The 20,546-nt window shown below is 44.3% G+C and overlaps 1 protein-coding gene across 1 annotated transcript in view; it reads left to right on the top strand.

Moving 5' to 3' along the window:
- CSMD1 (CUB and Sushi multiple domains 1) overlaps nt 1–20,546 on the top strand; it is a 1,327,842-nt gene that overhangs the window by 915,692 nt on the left and 391,604 nt on the right. The window contains exon 7 of the mRNA XM_074353379.1: nt 20,069–20,146. Within this exon, the coding sequence (XP_074209480.1) occupies nt 20,069–20,146 (78 nt within the window). The remainder of the gene's footprint in view (nt 1–20,068; nt 20,147–20,546) is intronic.

Below are 20,546 nucleotides of genomic sequence, written 5' to 3'. Positions count from 1 at the left end.
CTCTAAGCCTTAGTTTCTTCATTCACAAAACAGGGATAATAATGGACACCTACTCACAGGTTGTGAGGAATAAATGAAATCTTGCGTGTCTAACATATAAGCCCCTGATATGTCTTGTTGCTGCCACTGGTGTTATGACTGATTGCTTGTTCAATCCTCCTCCCTGTCTGTGTAAATCCTGTGCTTCATAACTGCTCCCCATCCATAATTTCTGCCTCCTCAATTTTTTGCTGGCCTGATGATACTGATGCTAACTCCTAATCCTTTTCAATACGCCTTGAAGCTTCAGCTCTTCTCCCTGAAGTCTGCATCTTTAATCGTCCTGTAGTGCTGGAATCTGGTCAGCCCAGCCATGGTGGCCACATTGGCCCAAGTGTTCATCCCGGCTGTGTTCACCTGTAGCGGGTTTCAGCTTTCTTAGCAGAGACCGTGGCTAGTGGTGTCATCATATGTCTGCTAGAGAATCCTGAACTCTTCTCAAGACACTCAACACTATGGGGGATTGTATTTCCACTGAAGCTCACTGTTCCTCTGTCTCCTTCCTCCAAAGGCAGGCATTCAGCAAAAACTTGTGTGTGGAGATAAATCTGTAGATACAGAATGCAGACTGGTGGTGGCCAGGGGCTGGGGAGGACAGTGGACAGATGGAGAAACTGCTTACTGGCTATGAGGGGCTTCCCCTTGAAATGATGGAAATGTTTTGGAAATAGACACAGATGGGGTTAACAACATTGTGAATGGACTAAATGCCACTGAATTGTTCTCTTTAAAATGGTTACTTTTATGTTCTATGAATTTTAACTCAATACTTTTCCTTTAATCTATGATATCACAAAAGGACTAGAAAGACCCATCCATATATTCTCACCCCCACCAAAAGAAAAAACAAAAAAACTATTCTTCCCAGTGCAGTGATGCACTGGAGCTAGCAGAGCCCAAGATAAATACAGCTCCATGCAGAGGGGAGAGGCTCCTTCTCCAACCTCTTAGATTCTGTGTCGGGGGCCTGAGAATAAAACTGACATAAGACAGATTAACATAAGGAAAGCGAACAAATGTTACTTAATATTTGTACCTGCACATAGCAGCCTTGATGTGAAAAATGAAGACCACCAAAATGGCTAGGACTAAGAGTTTATAAATATTAAAAACAAAAAACAACCAAAAAAAAAGAACAAAAATATGTAGCAAAGTGAAAAAACAGGAAAATGGATATGGATTTAGGACCATAAATTATAGCAATCACTTTGGAAACATATAGGGGAAACTAGTGGGAGATGAGGGCTATTTCAGTAGGTTTCCTTGTCCAGATCCATTTCAGCATCAGCTCCTCGTCTCTTGCGATGAGACTGTTCTCTCCTCTGGGGTGCAGGGAGGGCACCTTTCTCCCGGGAAATTCCTACCTGCTTTCAGGTAGAAAGGACGAGGGTGAGGAGCCCTTCCTTCCTGCATCTGCTGTTTCTCAAGTCTCTTCACCACCAAAAAAATCAATTTCCAAAAGTGGCATATTTGGGGGTGGGATGTTCTGAACCCATTCCTGCACAAAACACCATGGCATCCAAACTTGATTTAGCCTTTCCTCCAGCCTGGCACTGTGATGAGTACTTTACATGCATGTAGAAGCCATGGGTGGTGTCTGCAGGTAGCCCGTCAGCCTGCCTCTGAACTTCCCTGCAGTCAGGGCTTCCTGTGCCTACCCTTCCCCTTCTCTCTGCTTCTCTGCCTGAGGACGCCTTGCTCTTGGAGTCTCCTCTGCACAGAGCAGCCTCGAAGTGCCGGGAGGGTAATGCCCCCTCAGCCAACCAGAGGAAGGACTGGTGGGTAAATCTCTCCACTTAAACCCTCACAGGTTTCCTCTACGTGGTTCGAGAAGGAACCCCAGATGCATTGAAGCTCAGGTGCCCAAAGCAGAAGCTCACTCGTCAGGGAATGTTTTTTCCCTTTCTCCTTCCACCTTCCCAGTCCTAGGACCCCTCCCAGACAGGAGGTGTGCACTCCAGTCCTTGTTTCTGCACCAACTTTTGACCAAACAAAAATTACCTGAATGCGTTATCTCAGCCAGTCCTCCTAGAGGCCTTTGGAGGTGGATGTAAACACTCCATCATTTGCATTAGAACACTGAGAGTAACAGGAAGTCAGAGTGGGTTGCCCAAGGACCCGCGGTTATTAAGTGACAGAACCCAGATTTAACATTGATCTGTGTAATTCCCAAGCTCGTATTCATAAGCCCAACACTGTATTTTATGTAATTGAGTCAAGTTGTAATAATATCCAGCCTGGCTGGGAGAAAGAATATCACCATTTTATAGCCCCTAATGAAATAATGGATCCAGATACCAGTCATCAATAGATCCCGAAATCACAGAAAGGCAGACCATACATTGCGTGCCTCCTGTTAGAAGCACAGAGCATACCTATGAGAAATCCTTGCCAGAAAATCAAACCTGAATCTTATCAAGGCTTTATCCGACTGACAGTTAATAGGACATTCGAAGGACAGAGAAGCAGACAACACACCTTCACAGCAATATGATTAGCAAAATCTAGGAGTGAGAATCTCTACAAAACACAGCTCACTGCATTCAATAAATAAATTGTAGAGCAGATGGCGCAGGGAAGAAATGGCAGGAGAAACTACAGAATTTTAAAGAGACTTCAGAGACAGATGCACCAATTACAATAGCGATACCTTATTATTTGAATCCTAAATATAAAATTAGCTTAATTTTTAAATGAGGTAATTGGGTAAATTTGAATCCTGACTGGATATTTGATGATATCAAGGGATTACCGTGAGTTTGTTTACATATGATAATGGTATCCTGGACATTCATTTTAAAAAGCATCTTACTCTTTTAAGAGCTGAATACTGAAGTATTTATGAACTTGTGAATTTAGGGTCTGGAGTTAGCATCAAAACAACCTGGGTAGGGAGGAAGTCATAAGGATATAGGTTTTTAAAAATAATAAAGAATAGCTCTGAGTTGGTAACTTACAGTCGAGTGATGGGAGGACATGGATTCTGTGCATTTTTATCTGTAATTATATTTATTATTGAAATAATTTTTTCATACTAAAAAGGTAAAGAACACAGTGAATATTGGGAAGAAATAAGACTTTGAAGCAGTAAATTAATCTACTTATTATAATGGCTAAAGACACTTTTATCACTGCTAATATGTTTTTCTTAATATCTAGCATAATATAAATTGTGTTGTGTTTGAACATGTCATAATATTGGGTTAAGAGCTTCGTCTGCGTGAGCTCCTAGCTCCTTCTATCAACCTGGAACAGTGGACATTTCTAGGTTCACAAAATGGGATAAGGACAGTGTGCTTGGTGAGGATAGTAAATGCTAGGGAGGTCAATCCCTCAGAAGGAAATCTCAACTTTCTGGCAGAAGGGGTAGCAGAAGGGTGCACTTGTAGGTATTAAGAGCATTTGGTGTGCAAGCAACTCATTGGTGGTTGCAAACTATCAAGTATAATCCTTGCCACTCATGTGTGGCCAGGATGGACATCACTCAGTAGAGAGCAAACGGGTCTGGAAAGCCATCAGGGGTGAAATTCTTTGCTCTGAGCACCCAGGGATTTGCTCTGTCACTGCTCAATGGTGACCAGGCTCAGGGCAACTGAATCCCACAAATTAGGTGGCCTTGGAGCCTGAGAGGTCATCAGAATGGACTTTTGTCCACAAAGATAAATGATTAAGTCAGGGACAATGAATGCAAGGGAGTCCGAATGATCAAGATAGTTTCTCCCTCTAATCTAATCTCTTGGGTAGCCAAAAATATGAGCAGGAAGCCACATTATCCACTTATTTGGTGGAATCACTATTCCAGGGACTGGAAGGACTGGAAGCCATTGTGGTGACCACACCATCTCCTTTGGAGTAGATCTGTTTGCAAATGGAAAAATGTCTGATGGACAAAGGATGAATCAAAGCTTGAGGGTGACCAATGTTCATAGCAGCACTGTTTACAATAGCCAAGACAGGGAAGCAACCTAAATGTCCATCGACAGATGATTGGATAAAGAAGTTGTGTGTGTGTGTGCATATATATATATACACACACGTGCACATGCATGTGCGCACACACACACACACACACTTGAATACTACTCAACCATAAAAAAGAATAAAATAATGTGAGTTGCAGCAACATGGGTGGACCTAGGGATTATCACAGTAAGTGAGTGGGGAAAGGGTTTTAGAAAGATGTCTTGTCATCAGATGCACCCCTTGCATCTCACTCACTCTTCCGCACTGAGATACACTAATGAACTCAAACCAGTTATGTGGTCTTATAGTCCTGCTGTGTTCTGGTCACACACTCTTGAGAAGTCTTTTTTTGGGGTGCTGATCCTACAGTATGCCTTGCTGGGGTGACCCACTGCCCCTTTCCAAGTATGTGGGGGTCATTTCCTCTAGCGGCAGCTAACCGGGCCTACTATTAATAACTGGCGCTTATTCAGGATAACTGAGCTCAGGGCTAGTGAGTGGTGGCAGGACTAGCTTGGAAAGGTCTTGTTCTGAAGTCCTCAAGGAAACACCATCTATTTGCATGTGGGACACATGCCAGGGTGGGTTAAAACATTCCACCAGCAAACACTTAGTCATCGGAGAAGACAGGGAAGACTGCACCTTAATAACCTGAAGTGGCTTTAAGACAGCAGTTACATCCCGAATGTAGTGAGTCTTGTCAAGGGAGAGTTTGCCACAGAGCCAACAACATAATTTCCTTTAGCTCTCAAATTGCATTTCTCTGGTTGACTTGCTTAAATGACTTGGAGAATTATTATTACCAGATCTTGGATTAGAGGTTTTACTGGTTGACTTGGAGATCTGCCCCAGAAGACAAGTGCATCTTACCCCACTAGAGTAGCTTGCATGGTTTCATGGCATCATGTACAAGTCATTTGAAAATTGTTGGTTCACTGAGTTATTTAGATTTCCCATATGGTCAGTGTCAAGATCTCAGAAAGTCAGATATTTTATAGTATCTTTAAAACATCACCTTTGTTAATATCACTATGTCCTCAGAAAAGGCTTTTAAGTATTAGGAAGTTGTAAAAATCACAGAGGCAAATACTTGTTTTCCATAATCCTGATATTTGCTTTAAAAACTCAAATGTCATCATTAGGTAAATATTACTTTTCAAGGAATAGTTGACAATTTATCTTCAAGTAAGTAATGGCAAATTCCCAAATGTGAAAAACCTTAATATCTGAAGATGATAAGCAGAATTCTCAGATGGCTCCAGTGACCCTTGACCTCCTTTGATGCTCCCCCTTTGAGTGACACGCCGAGACAGCCCTCCCGGGATTAGGCTACATTATGGCGCACAGTCGACTCTAAGGAAAGGACACTGTCATCAGTAGCCCAGGCCTAATCAAAGGAGCCCTGCCAAGGAGCTCTTCCTGGAAAAGCGATTCTGTGTGTAAGAGATTCAGCATGAGGAAGACTCTCCATTTCCTGGAAGGTGTACGAGGCTACATGCAGGGAAGGGCGGGTGGCCTCCAGAACTGAGCGTAGCCCCTGGTCAGCAGCTGGCAAGAAGACGGAGACCTCAGTCCAACAACCAACACCCTGACTGAGCCTGGAGGAAGAGTCTTCCCAGGGCCCCCAGATGAAGAGTCAGCTTAGCCAACACTTTGAATGTCAGGCCCAAGTCAGAGGACCCAGCTGAGCTGTGCCTGGATTTCAGACCTAAACAATGATGAAACAATATATTCTCGCTCTTCTAGGTGCTGTTGGTGGTACAGCTGCCCCCAGGTGTCTGTGGGGGATTGATTCCAGGACTTCCCTCAGATACCAGACTCTCTAGATGCTCCAGTTGCTTTTATAAAGTGCCTTAGTATCTACGTATAACCCATGCACATCTTCCCGTATGCCTAAAACCATCTCTAGATTACGTGCAGTACTTAATACAATATAAATGCTATGAAAATAGTCGCCAGCACATCCCAAATTCAAGTTTTGCTTTTTGGAACTTTCTGGAAATTAAGACAAAATACTTTCAATCTGTGGTTGACTGAATCCAAGGATGTGGGCCAATTCCAACTTAGTAAGCGGCAATAGAAACTGGTACACTCACCATGACTTGTTCATCTTTCAGTAACCATGGTGCTCCATGGAAAAGCAGACGGTCCATCTCTGAAGTCACAGAAGTGCACAAGCCTTTCTCCTCAAGACAAGCACCACTCTTTCTTGTGCAGCATAAGTCCTGTAAAAGTATTTCCCGGTTCATAAGCAGAGCAGTAAAAAGCATCAAAATTTTAAAAAGCATTAAAAAAACTCAAGGGTTGCTTCATGAAATTAGTTATTTTCATTGCTTCATCCTTGGCGTTTTTAACTCAAGCGTCGTGAGTAACACAATGACCGTGGTGCTGCTGGTGTCCCTGCCTTGATTCATGATGAACAGTTTACCTGGCACGGCTTCTTTACAGCGTGAAAGGAGCAGACAACACCTTAGCATGGATGGGAAAACAGTTTTGACCTAACAGGGGCCCTCAGTCCTTGGGGACCCTGGGCATGAACGTCACTCTTTGAGAAGTGCTAGTGAAGTTGATCTCATCTCTTTTCCAGCTCTTTTTTGGCATCTGTAGGCTGACAATCCCCCAATTCATATTTCTAGTCCAGTCTTTCTCCTTCTTCAGTCTCATATAGCCAAATTCTTAGCTCCATGTCTAATAAGAGGTATATCCAACTCAGCACATCCAAAGCCAAGTCTTACTTCCCTACACAACTTCACTCTCTCCAGACCACTGCATCTTGGTCTATGCATAATGGTCTAATTAGAAAACCTCACCTTAAAGAACTTTAGTTCGTACCCTAGAATCCAGAAAATGCTATTGCAGAACGATTACAGAACACGGTGCTGCAACACATACATTTCACGCCTGGACAGAACAGTTCCACTAATGGAACTTTTCCCACTATGTCCTTTTCTAAGACGAGTTATTAATGGGGATATACTGGGAAAATTGACAGCAGGTCAGATTTATAGATCAGAGAAGAGTTCAAAATTAAGAAAGCAGATTCTCTTCGAGCAAGAACGGTTTCAGATCTGCTTTAGGTAGAGGCAAACATGGCTTATGCTTAGTCAGGATTAGGAGCTTAATCAATATGTTGATTCCTCAGCTTTGTGGCTTCAAACTATTAAAGTCACTTTCAAATTCGTCTTAACTTTTATGGAAGTTCGATGCCATTATATTTAAATTTTTTTGCCTTCAAATGTTTGCCTCCCAAAGACGAAGACATCTGCATTTTGATCTCTCACCGTACACCGTAACTTTTACTTAAGTTTCTGACAAATCCCTGCATGTACAAGTCACTAAACCCACTCACTTTCTACTGGCTTTTGCGGGGTTTTGGTGAGGCAGGAGAAGGAAAGAGGGATGTATCATGTCTCTGACATTTAAGTTTAGCAGTGTTTCCTAATTGTCAGTCACTAGACGGGTCTTCAGTCCCTGCTGTTTCCTTCATACGGCATCTCTCCGAAAATGCCCTGTAATTAATTTCTCCAAAATGGCTTATGATGATTCATTCAGAGAGAAATTTTATTATTCTCACACAAAGAATATACAATTTTTTCCCTTTTATTCAGCACCTTAAGTTTGACTTAATATATTGTTTAATGAAATTAACGAGGCTTTCCCAAAAGCATTGGGGAAAAACAGCAAAATAATACTACTTACAAATAATTGAGGCAAAAGTGGGGACTGAGGAAGTATTTTAAACTGAAAATATCATTAGAATTCAGAAACAAAAAAATGGAAAATTATGTCTATTTCTTGTGCCACTTGTTAGAATGCCCCAAGTGGTCCTGTAGCAGGAGCTGAAGTGAAGATGAGGCCCTCAGCCCCGCGTGGCCCAGTTACCTTTATGGTGTTCATGGTGTGGTCCTGGTGCATCATCTGATGGGTCTAATGAGAAAAAGCTGAGCTGAGAGTTAGTGGAGTCAGTGCCCATTGGTCCTTACCGCTGAGGCTCTGCAATCCTACACCCACCCACCCGCACGCACACACCCAAGTACACACCCGTTCATCCCATGTCCCGGGGGCAGCGCTGCTCACAGATCAAGAAGAATGGACGCAGGGGTTTCACTGATGCATCACTGTCTGTTGGAGAATTGTGAGAGGCTGGAGAGAAACGGCTGTGTTCAGCGCAGCCCAGGCGTCCCGTCACTCAGAAGGCACGGCCGTCAGAGCCTCACCTTATAGGGCTGCTCTGAACGGGGTCCGTGTCTGAAGGCTTCACAACTCTGCCCCGTGAAACCGGGCTCCCAGAGCTTGGTTTACGTGCCTGCCCCCAGACAGCATCTGAGCATCCCCGTGGGTCACGGATGAGAAACACGCCTTTATCCTCTGTGTGAAAGAACAAAGACCTGGGCCATGGGTGCCATGCGCTCTCCCCACTGTGAATGCCACCCCTGTTGGAGAGGCAGGCAGGTGAACACGAGACAGTCAAAGGCACTGAAAGGCTGCTGGTGGCAGAAAAGCAGTGGCTGTCCTGGGACTTACCGCTAACAGCCCCTGCCCGGGAAGACAGGACACGGGCGTTAGGTAGCTTTCATTGCTTACGCGAATGAATGTCACATGAGCAGCGAGTGGTGGTAAACGATCCATGAGCAGAGGGGGCAGCGGTGGGTCCAGGAGTCGCTGAGGTGATGTCCCCGGACCTTCCCTCTTTTCCTCTCCCTGCACTGTTTTTCTATAAATCGCTAGAATTGGGATTATTTGCTCAAGGCTCTCGATTTTTAGGAAAGCTGGACCAGTTCCCCTCAGTAGTCGGTCCTACGTAAGACTGTCTAGACTGTCTCACCTGTGCTGACACTGAACTTTCGCACTTAAAGGAAACCGTTTTCTAACTTGGAAATGGAAAAACTTGGTCTCATTTTTATTCGCACTCAAAATAATGTGCTTATTCATTTATTCTTTGAGGTAAATCTTACCATTACTGTCTTATGGTTTATAGATGATTTCATGGGGAGTTTAATTTTGTCACTACAATTTTTTATTAATCTGGAAACAATTACTTTTTTATTGGCTTGTTGATGTATTCACACTCAGTTTCTTGCTGACAGGCATGTGCCAGTTTCTCCATTGGAAATTAAGAGGACAGGACATGGTCCTAACTCCTTGGGGACGGTACTCAGGGACTTAACAGTTTCTTCCCCAACTTCCTTTATGTGGTGAGGTTTCAGTGAAGAAGATGAGGAAAGGAGAGAAGGTGACAGCTCACAACAAATGTAATCATGGGCTGGAAAGCCCTCCCTCCGGTGCCAGGCAGTCCTCCGGCACTTTGCATGGCTAAGACGGGCACACATCGCATGCAGGGACTTCTATTTGTCATTCCATCTACTCTTCAGAACAACTCTGTGAGGCCAGGGACATTGCCTTTATTAAAGGGACCTGAGGTTTGGGGACATTATTAACCTGCCAAGGTGACATCTCTCATGAGGTTTGGAAGGATGGTTATAATTCACACTGGACTCCAAAATCCAAGCTGTGCAAGTGTGAGGCTTTTCCTATCAAAAGAGTAAGAGTTAGAAAAGTAAAACTGGAAAGTTTACGCCTCCGTCTGTCTGGGCTGCTGGAACAACGCACCATAGGCTGGGTGTCCTGCAACAGCAGATGTCTACTTCCATCAGTTCTGGAGGGTGGCGTCCCAGGTCAGGGCTGTGCAGAACTGGAGTCCGGTGAGGGCTTCCAGGTTCGCAGGTAGCAGTCTTCTTCCTGTGTGCTCACTTGGCCGAGGAGGAGGGTGCTCTCTGGGGCCCCTTCAGTAAGGACGCTGCCGCTCCCATTCGTGGGGTCTCCACCCTCACGGCCTCACCACTTCCCAAAGGCCCTACCTCCACACCTCACGATATTAAGGGTTAGGTTTCAATCTGTGAACTCTGGAGACACAAACATTCAGATCATAGTGAAACAGGAGGAACTGAATGACAGTGTGAGGAAATAAAAAATATGTAAATTGATTTTTACCCTCAGCTCCTGGCACAGAGTTACTAATACCCTTGTAAGTTTGGGAGTGGTACAAGCGCTGGGGGCGTCTTTTGTCCTCTTGCGCTGGCTCTGCACGGGCTCCTGGGTGGGGCTGCTCATCAGAAAGACCGAGCTATCCTGAGAAGCTTGACGTTTTCAGCCCCATCCCACATCCCCCAGAGACGGAAGAGGGGCTGGAAATGGAGTTAATGGTCCGTCATGCCTGCATGAGGAGGCCTCCGTAAAATCCCAACAGTACGGGGTTCAGAGAGCTTCTGAGTTGGCAAACACATCCACACTGGGAGGGTGACCCCGACTCCACAGGCGCAGAGTTCTTGTGTTGGGGACCCTCAGACCTCGCCCTGTGTGCACCTTCCTCTGCCTGTTCACCTATGTCTCATCTTATTTTATTTTATTGATTGATTGGAGGGGTCCACAGCAGGAGGGTGACCCCAACTCCATCACATCCTTTAATAAACTGGTCAACACAATTAAGTGTTTCCCAGAATTCTGTGAGCCTCCCCTGTAAATTAATCCAATCCAGGAAGAGGCTCCTTGGAACCTCTGATCTACAGTTGTTTGTTCAGAAGCCCGGGGGACAACCTGGACTTGGGACTGGCCTCTGAAGTGTGTGTGCGCGTGTGGGTGTGAGTGTGAGTGAGGCGGATGGTCTGGCAGGACAGAACCCTTACCCTGGGGGATCTGATGCTGTCTCCAGGTAGATGGTGTTAGAACTGAGTCATAGGACACCCACCCAGCTGGTGTCACGGAGAATTAGTTGTTGTCAGAAAAATATCCACACATTTGGTGACCAGAAGTGAAGTGTGTTGTGTGAATCGTAAAGGGGACTCACAGGAAGGCAAAACCCTTTGGGAGAACTGGATTTTCCTTCACAGCAAGTCAGCAGGAATGACTGCATAGTGTCGTCCAGTCCGAGGACCAAAGAGCGTTCTGTGCGACTGGTGCTCGACCTCCCCTGACAGCCTTGCCCAGTAGCTCACCTGTCACCACGCACGGAGCGGCGTGCGCATCCCTAGGAATACTCCTGCAAGACGTCATGCTTACCTTTCAGCAGAAAACACTTAAGTTAACTCCTTCCGTGTCCGCATTGTAATAAACGGTAGAGGGGAGATTGGAACTCTGGCCTCAATTAAACACCAGTGACTTGCCTTTATTCTGCGTTATCTTCCTAGAACGAGAGGCAGGAAACAGTATCAGGCTCCTTAACAATTCAAGCCCTTCATTTAACTAGTGAGCAAGGCTGTGGCTCAGGATTTCAGAGAATTTCAGAAGCGAGGCTGGAGCTCAGATCTCCCGGCTTTCCGGGCAGTCCCCGCCCTGCTGAACCTGACCTTGCTTTGAAGCATCTGCACATCTCCAGAAGTAGAATGGATACTGGTAGCCCGACTGGGGAAAGTGGGAAACTTCAGTGGGAAATCTTTCCACACGTGAAATATTGACAAGAAGAGTGTGTTAAGGGAAAAAGACACACGATCTTTGCTGGAATGTGTGAGTTATCTGAGATGATTCTGTTTACAAAACCCTAGTACCTTCTGTACCTCAATACTGGGGAGATGGAGGAGAGGAAAGGTTGCTTGGGGGGCACATCTCCTCACCCGCTCGGTCCCCTTCTCCCTTTCCCCCAAACTTCTCCAACTGGTGTGCCTCCTTCTCCCCTGCCTTGTCGCTCGGTGTCCTCCACCACGACTCTGTTTTGGAGGAAATGGCCTGAAATAACGTGTTTCGAGTAACCCAATAAACCACTACAAAGCTAAGCAAGAAATCTTTTAATCCCAGCGTGATCCAAGTTCTATCCGGAAAGTTCTTACCTCTGACGACGTAAATCACGGGGAAGCGTCTCACTGGAGCCCATGTTAAGCTCGTGGGGACAAATGAAGGCAGCTGCCGGCCCTGCAATAAAGCACGCTGCTGCAATTACCCTTTGAACAGCGAAGGACGCAGTAACCCAGCGCGCGCGGGCCTCCCGCCCCCGCCCTGCAGCGCCGCGCGCGCGGCAGGCCGGTGCCTGGCTTCCCAGAGCTGCAGGTGGCGCCGCGCTGGGTCCGCAGCCGAGCGCAAGGCGCAGCACCGGCGGAGCGGTCAGCGTGCTCAAGTAACACAAGCCGCGACGCTTAGGACGCAAAGGACCCCTTTCAACACCGAGCTCAAGGGGGCCCGTTTCTCAGCCAAAGAAGGGACACTGGCTGACTGAGGACTGAAAACAGCATTTGACCATCTGGCCCCTCACGCCTGGTCGTCAGCGTTCAGCAAGGTTCCGAGCTGAAGGCCAGCAGAAGGTCTCCCAGAAGCCGCAGGAGCTCCCGAGCGCGGCGAGGCTTCCGGGGAGCGGCCAGGGCAGTCATCGCTAGACTCAAGGACGTTCGCTGCAGCAGCGACGGAGCCCCGAAACGCAACGTGCGGTCGCGCCCCCCGAGGTCTCGCCTCCTCAGACTTGAGTTGCCTGAGGTAACTTGACGTAAAGTTCGCGCAAGGCCGAGCGGCGTCAAGAAGTCTCGCGAGGGCAGCTCGGTGGCGCCGAGAACGAGACCGCGTCTCCTGTTCCCGCGAGACCGGGCCGGTGGTCGCTGAGGTTGGCCCGGAAGCTCAGGCGTCCGCGGTCAGCGAAAGTTCTCGAATGAGGAAAGGCGAGAACTACGGTGAGGGCCTCCCGTCCCTGAACCCGTGAAGGAGGAAAAAGAAATTCGTGCTGGTTTGGGCCGCAACTCAAGTGCCCGAGCGACGCCACGGTGTGCGGCGGGAGCTTGGCGAGGACGGGAAGGCCTGGGACTTGCGACTGAGGTGTTTGGAGCGCGAGAGGCGCCCGGGCGTAGGTGCCGCCGCCCTGCCGCTCCCGCTGTCCCGCTGTTAGCGGCCGTCGCTGGTAGTGTCTTCCTGTGCCTAGTTCACAGGTGGGCGTCTGTACGAGGAAACCCACTGTTTAAAGGATTGGGTCCTGGTCGCGGCTTCAGGCCTCCCCTGGGGGCCTTGGAATATATCCCCCGTGGAAGGGGGGCCACGTACAGACCGGGAGACCCTGAGGGGAGGCGGCATCTCGCGGAGTAAGTGAGCACGCGCGTTAACTGTTCTCAGTGCAGATGAAAACCAGACGGCACTCCTCAGTGACCGAGTTACTAACTGCTCTCTTATATGCCAAACCTCAGTGGTGACACAGGTGATAAGGCAGGACACTCTGACTGGAGAGGGGAGCTGAAATGGCTTGTCTGAAAAATAGTTCAGGAGGCGTGGGTGTAGCTCGGTGAAAAGTGCATGCTTAGCATGCGCAAGGCCGTGAGTTCAGCTCCCAGTACCTCCATTAAATAAATAAAAATGAGTAAATAAACCTGGTTACCTCCCTCCTCAAAAAAAAAAAAAAAAAAGCCACTTAAAAATAATTTTTAAAGGGGGTGTGGGATATAGCTCAGTGGTAGAGTACGTGGTTAGCATGCACAGGGTCCTGGGTTCAATCCCCTGCACCTCCATTAAAAACAAATTTGCCTTAAGGATTTAGGGCCGTGACCAAAGAATCCTAATTCTGGCACTTTTTCCATGAAACACATCATCAGAGTTTGGTGACGCATTCGGAGGTGTTTGGTATTAGATACAACTGCAAAAAGTGAGAAAAGAGCCAATGTTTAATAGGAAACAAATTAAATATGTTATAACCAATCCATTAAAATATTTTTTCAAAAAATATTCACCAACCGCAATATCTGATTTAAAAAAATATATGTATATACTGTGTAATCGGTGGTGTGTGATAAGGAAACATGATCAAAACGGTCATAAAAGCAGAATAAAAAATATATTTACTATTTTATTTTTATTCTATAAATACCATACATGTCTCTTTACCACTGTGTCCCTATTAACTTATATGTGCAATGCCCATAGGGTTGGAAATGAATAAATAAATGATGATGTTAACAGTGGCGTCTCTAGGTGATACATTTAGTCAGTCAGTTATTTGTTTTCTTCTTGGTAATTTCTAGGTTTTCCCAAAGTTTCTGCAGTGTTCATGTACTACTACAGTCACAAACAAAAGTAGTCAATAGAAAAGGAAAGCACAATGCTGTGCGACTCACTGCACACCTTTTGTTAGAACAGGGTTGATATTAATAGATGTTTAACCCATGTTTAAGCAGCTAACATACAAACTCTTTCAGAGTTCTTAGCTAATGGTTTGAGGAATCAATTAATCAAATTCTTATTTTGAAAAATTTAGTGTGGTAAGACGTTTACTAATATGTGATTATTTAAGAATTCCATTGTATAATGCAGTGACTTTATAAAAAGGAAATTTTAAGTATGAAGTATGGTTAAAACAAGCAGTGTGGTTTACGAAAGAAACAATATCTCCGCTTGGGGAAGTGACCAGGTTCTGCAATCTGACTGCCAGCTCCGGTCCGGCTCTCCCTCCTCAAGTTCTGTAACCTAGGAAAAATCATTTACCCTCCTGGTAACTCGATTCTTCTCTGTAATAAATAGCATAAGTCTTATGACTTGCGGTGGGATTAAAACAGGATGTATATAAAGCACTTTGCAGGGTGTCAAGAACAGTCATTTAAAAATATATTACTCGTTAATAAAATAGGCTAATACCAGTAACATTTAATTAGATGATTACCATACTTCTGTTGCATACTGGTCAAGGTTGTGCACGGAACGTCTTAACGGTCGGCGGTAAAAAGCAAAGCCTTGAGGGGTGACACTCAGACCTCCGAGGGAGGCATCACGACTGAACTCGGGGCGCTCCGAGCATGTGGAGTTCCGGAAGCCGGGGTGGGGGCTGACTGTTTCACAGCAGAAGGGGGACTGAAGAACTGACCACAAAGTTCAGCAACAGGGAGGGGACCTCTCGCCGTAACGGGGCTGTCTTCAGACTCAGGAGCAGCTGGCAGAGAGAGGGAGGAGCGCAGACCCCTGGAGGAGTTCTGTTTCCCCGCTCCCAGGAGAGGAGGGACGGGCAGGCGGCTGTGGGAGTGTGGACACAGGCTCCGTCTGCCTGTTCACAGGCTGGCAGGCTTGCCGTCTTGTCTGCTTTGTCTTGATTCATAAAGATGGCAAGAGGAACAACCTGTTTGTGTAGTCATGGGATTGTTCAAGCAGAGAAGGAAAAAATGATTATGCAGAAGGAGCAAAAATGCTGGCCCCGTGCTTCTGAGGGGCCGAGTCCCAGTGCAGGGGTGGAGGCTCTCTGCTCTAGACCGTCCACAGGGACAGCCATGAAAAGATCATATGTATTTACACTGATTTTTAGCAGCATCAGCATAAACCATGCATTTATAATACTTAACAGAGAATAGGAAATAGGGTCCATAGTTAGATATTTATTGATTCATAGGTTAACTCTGGAGATACTTTGATACAGTTTAAAAAACTTTAATGTATGTTCCAAATGTAAAGTGATCTGAATTTTAATGAGTCTTCCTCAGATCTAATGAAGAAATGTTAAAACAATTTGGGGGAGGAGGGCTATAACTGGATCTATTAATGAAGCAAATTAATATTTTGAAAGAATTTCTAAAACATGATGGTATACGTGCTCTTAGGGGAAAGGGAGCCCTGCAGTAGGAGAGGGTGCAAAAACCAGTGGGGTTCCTCAAGATGCGTCATTTTCGAAACATTTATTTTTCTCTTCAAAATGAAAAAGATTAACAAAAATCTCCGAGATAATCCAGAAGAGGCTTAGATTTTCCCCCCTAATAATAAAGGAAGACAGTAAAATTTCCAAACAACCCATGAACCAAAAACATCTTTCAGAAAAGATTCCCAATTTGAGAATAAGTTAACATGAATGATGGAATTTGGAAAGTCGTATGTGCTAACGTGATGATATAAAAAGATGGTATAAATACAAAAGATCAACAGCTTAGGGACTATAATGACTTACTCATCAAATTTAATAGAAAGCTATTGCTTAATTATAAGACAAATTAAGTTAGATAAGAACACTTCCAACAAAAGTTCAGTAGATTCATTTATATGTTATACACTTAAATATTTTACACATTTATAATATATATTATAATGAATGTAATATAAATACACAGTGTATAACATAAATATAAAAGTAGACGTGGGTGTGTGTGTGTGTGTGTGTATATATATATATAGTAAGCCCTTGCAATTCAAAGTATGTCCAAGGATTTCACTATTATTGCTATCAATAATAGTGAATATTCTTTTGTTGTGCTATTTAGGTGAAATTTTTCAGCCTGGAGAAGTATTAATGAAATTATGATAATCCTCTGAGTTAATAATAAATCCAGTAAACCGGGTTTATATTTTTAATCCCAAACCCTGAATTCTTCAGATTTGTCAGTAACTGGTATATATGTGTGAAACAATTTCCTCTGTGGCTGTATTTAGTAAATTAAGTTTCTTTGAAGCAGCCTTGCATTTTAATTTACCTGTTTGGGATTATGGGCTCCCATTATAGGTAAAGTACTGTATTAGACACCGCATCGTATCAGCTGGTACAGGAAGCTCCAGGACTCCAGAGACAGATGGTAGGACTGGGTTTCCTAGGACAGGTCTGAAAGGTGTGCAGGGCCCCAGTGAAGTCAGCTGTTTTGCTATTGGGGGAGGAGGGGGCCTGGGGAGGGTCCAGGGAGCAGGCTGAGCTTAATTAGGGGTCAATCATGGATATGGAAGGGAAGGATATTCTCCTTGGAAAGAACAGAGAAGGCAGTTGCTTCATGTAGAAACAGTCCTATTTCTCTCTTGCTTTATTGCCACTTTAAACACGATAGTGAAAAAATCATTGTCATTTCAGTGTAGCAGTTGTTCCTTCAAGTATTCAAACTACCTGAAGAAAGTAAGTTTTAATCTGACCTAAGAGACTGTAGTGAAGCAGCTGATATGGCAAAAAAGAAAGAAGGAAATGAAAAAGTATCCTTTTGTGTATAGTTATTGCTGTTTTTCAGTGTTTTCTACCCTTAATCTGCAAGTATTGCCCCCGGAACTTGTCACCTTCTTAACTGTCCTTATCAGAAAGGGAAGTTATCTATTTGAAGTTGTTGAATCCGAATTACTGAGAAGTTAGCCTCGCTGAGAACAGACCAGTGAGTGTCAGACGCTAACTTTTGCACTTAATGCCCTCTACCCCCAGAAAACCAAAGTAACAAAGAGAAAAGAAAACAAAATAAATTGGAAACAAAACAAAACACTTGGCAGCCGTGCTGAGAAAATGAAGCTTGAAGGCCAGGCCCAGCTCCAGATTTTCTGGTTCTGTAGGTGTGAGATTGGACCCACATTTAGCATTTTTATAAATCAGGAAGAGTGTTTCATCACTTATTTCAAGATTTGAGAACCAATGGGCTAAATACTCATATCCGTGGAAAACAAAGCAGTGGAGGAATTTGCTCTGGGTGACTCTGGTCCTTCTAGGGATGCACCTGTCTGTCTGCCCTGCTCTCTCCCTCACCTGTGATTCTTTCCTAGGATGTGGGGCTCTCCCTGCCCAGCCTTGAGGAGAGCTGAGGGAGGAGGACCCTGGATGGAGGAAAAGAGAGGCTTCAGGGAGGTGCTGAGGGGAAAGACCTTCTCAGGATGGTCTCTTCTTTGCAATGTTGCCAAGAACCAGGGCTGTCCAGTAGAGGATGTAGTAACTTGAAGCACGTTAGAACTCAGAGGAAGGGAGAGTCTACCACAGTACAGCACCATTGTGCTGGAAATAATAACAAACACTGTCACGTACTGAGCCTGCGATGTCCAGGGTCTTCCTCTAAAGGGGGTGTGTTCATTATGCTTAAAACTTACACAGCCTCATTCCCCTGCATTCGATATCAGCATGCCTACCGTATTAGGGCCCTCCGGAGAGTCAGAGCCAATAGAATTACGGTTAGAATTATACGTATGTATATATAACATATCCTACACAAGTAATACAAGAAGCTGTCTCTCACAGTCGTGGAGATTGAGAAGTCCCAAGATCTTCAGGGTGAGCTGATAAGCTGGAGACCCAGGAGACCTGATGGTGTGGTTCTAGTCTGAAGGTTGGCAGGACCAAGACCCAGGAAAAGCCAGTGTTTCAGTTTGAATCTGAAGGCGTTAAAAAAATGAATACCCCAGTGTGAAGGCAGTCAGGCAAAGATAAATACTGTATGATTTTACTTTTGTGTGGAATCAGAATACAAATCAGATGAACAAATAGAACAGAACAGAAACATTGTCATAGATACAGAGAACAAACAAAGAGGCAGTTGCCAAAGAGGAGGGGTGGGGGGAGAGAAACAGGTGGGGAGACGAGGAGGCACAAGCTTCCAGTTACAAAATAAGTGTCATGGGGCTGGGATGCACTTGTGGGGAGTACAGGCAATAATTACGGAACGTCTTTGTATGGAGACGGATGGTAACAACACTTAACATGGTCACCGTGTCATAATGTGTAGAAGTACCAGTTCACTCTGTTGTGAACCAGAGACTAACATGGGGTTCTGGTCAATTGTGCTTCAAAAAAACAAACAAAAACAAACTTATAAGAAAAGAGATCAGATTTGTGGTTACCAGAAGCAAGGGGTGGAAGGAGAGGGGATTAGATGAAGAGAACCAAAAGGTACAAATTTACAGTTACAAGTAAGAAGTGGGGATGTAATGTACGAGATGATGAATATAAGTAGCACTACTGTAAGTCGTATGTGAAAGTTGTTAAGAGAATAAATCCTAAGAGTTCTCATCCTAAGAAACATTTTTTTTCTCTTTTATTTTGCATCACTACAAGATGATGGATGTTTACTAAACTTACTGTGGTAATCATTTCATGATGTATGTAAGTCAAATTTTAGGCCTTATGCCTTAAACTTATGCAGTGCTGTATGTCAACTATATCTCACTAAATTGGAAGAAAAAAAATGATGTTGAAAAAAATGTATAACCCAGTATAAAGGCAGTTAGGCAGGAAGAATTCTCTTCTATTGAGAAAGTGCCAGCTTTGAATCCTATTCGAGTCTTCAGCTGATTAGATGAGACCCACGGACCTTAGGGAGAGCAATCTGCTCTACTCACTCTAGATTTAAACATTTTATGGATTTAAGTGTTAATTTTATCCAAAAATCACCCTCACAGAAACACCCAGGATAACATTTGAGAAGCTATCTGGACACTTTGTACCCCAGTCAAGTCAACATATAGAATTAACCATCACAGTCCATTTACAGGTGAATGAGCAGGCTCTGAGTTAAGTAACTTACACAGGCCACATAGCTTCCAAGTTGTAAGCAAAGATTTGAACCTAGATCTTCATGCTACTCTAGGACCAATCTCATAAATGTAAATCAGAACTATTTAAATATCATTTTAATTTTAATAACATGTAATAATTTAAATATTTTAAACAGAAAATTTTAAATTATTTTCTTTCGTTTTCCCAGAAGTGACTTCCCAATTTTTTTTTCACCCAAAAATGACCAGAAAAGTGAATCTTCTTAAAATATTTAATGCAGGGCCTGGAATAATCAAGAAGTCTTTAAGCGTGAGAACTATGACTGTAGAAACCGATATCACATTATACTGCCTGTAGGGTATAAGGTCAGGTATTCTTCTCTTTAGCGTTTTATCCCCAACACTTAGAACATTTCCTCATTATAGCCCCCCATCAATGAATATTTGTTAAAACTTGGAGTTATTAAATGACTAGGTGAATAAATGATTGAGGAAGTTTCATTTTTCTTCAAAATTTTTCACGAATGTAGCAAATTTAGGAAACTCCGTAGTCACTGCACATAAGTTGAGAGAGCAGTCTGCTGGGAAATTTGGTGAAATAATAATGATTTGTAGAATCTGCCATAACTGTTGGTAAGTAGGGTTGGATGTAGTTGGTAATCTCACCACATATTATTTTTAGCTTCTGACACTGTTGTTATAAGCTTGATCTTGCTGGTTGATAGCCTCGCGTTAATTATTCACAAGCTCTTATACTTCATTTGCTTTGCATCATTCACCTCGGAGAAAGTGTCCTGTGTTCCAGAGGTTGGCAAGAAAGCAGTTATGACTGGAAATGCTATGAAGATAAAACATAATTTTGTGGTGTTTCTCTGGGTCCTACCTAATAATGGTTTTATTTTGTTTCTTCCAGTGAAAAAGGCAATCGAGTTGAAGTCAAGAGGAGTGAAGATGCTGCCCAGCAAGGACAGCAGCCATAAAAACTCTGTCTGTAAGTCCTCTTTCTTTCTGTGGGAGGATTGATATGTCCATTAGAAGGAAGCCATTCCCGAGAAGTAATTCTGTAAACTGCCTTTCCCACTTCGTCTCTTTCTGCCTCATAAAGTGTTTGCCAGGAGAGAGAACAGACACCGACTGCACATTGTTGGGGGAAAGCACATGGTCCTTCTGTCTCCTAAATACATCTCAAATCTGTCTTTGCTCTCTGCCCTCCTTGGTCACTGAGACTGGACCATCCAGATTTCTCTATGAAATAGCTGTTCTACTCTGTGTGTTTTGATCCCAGTTTCTCTTCCATTCTCATATGCACCACACATACCAGACTGATCTTTGGGGCATTCCAGTCTGGTCTTGTCATTTTCCTGTTAAAATGCTCTTGGTCATCCATGGAC

The sequence above is a fragment of the Camelus bactrianus genome, chromosome 26 (genome assembly GCF_048773025.1).
Source record: "Camelus bactrianus isolate YW-2024 breed Bactrian camel chromosome 26, ASM4877302v1, whole genome shotgun sequence".
NCBI classification, from domain to species: Eukaryota; Metazoa; Chordata; class Mammalia; order Artiodactyla; family Camelidae; genus Camelus; species Camelus bactrianus.
This window is presented reverse-complemented; position numbering and strand designations above follow the sequence as displayed.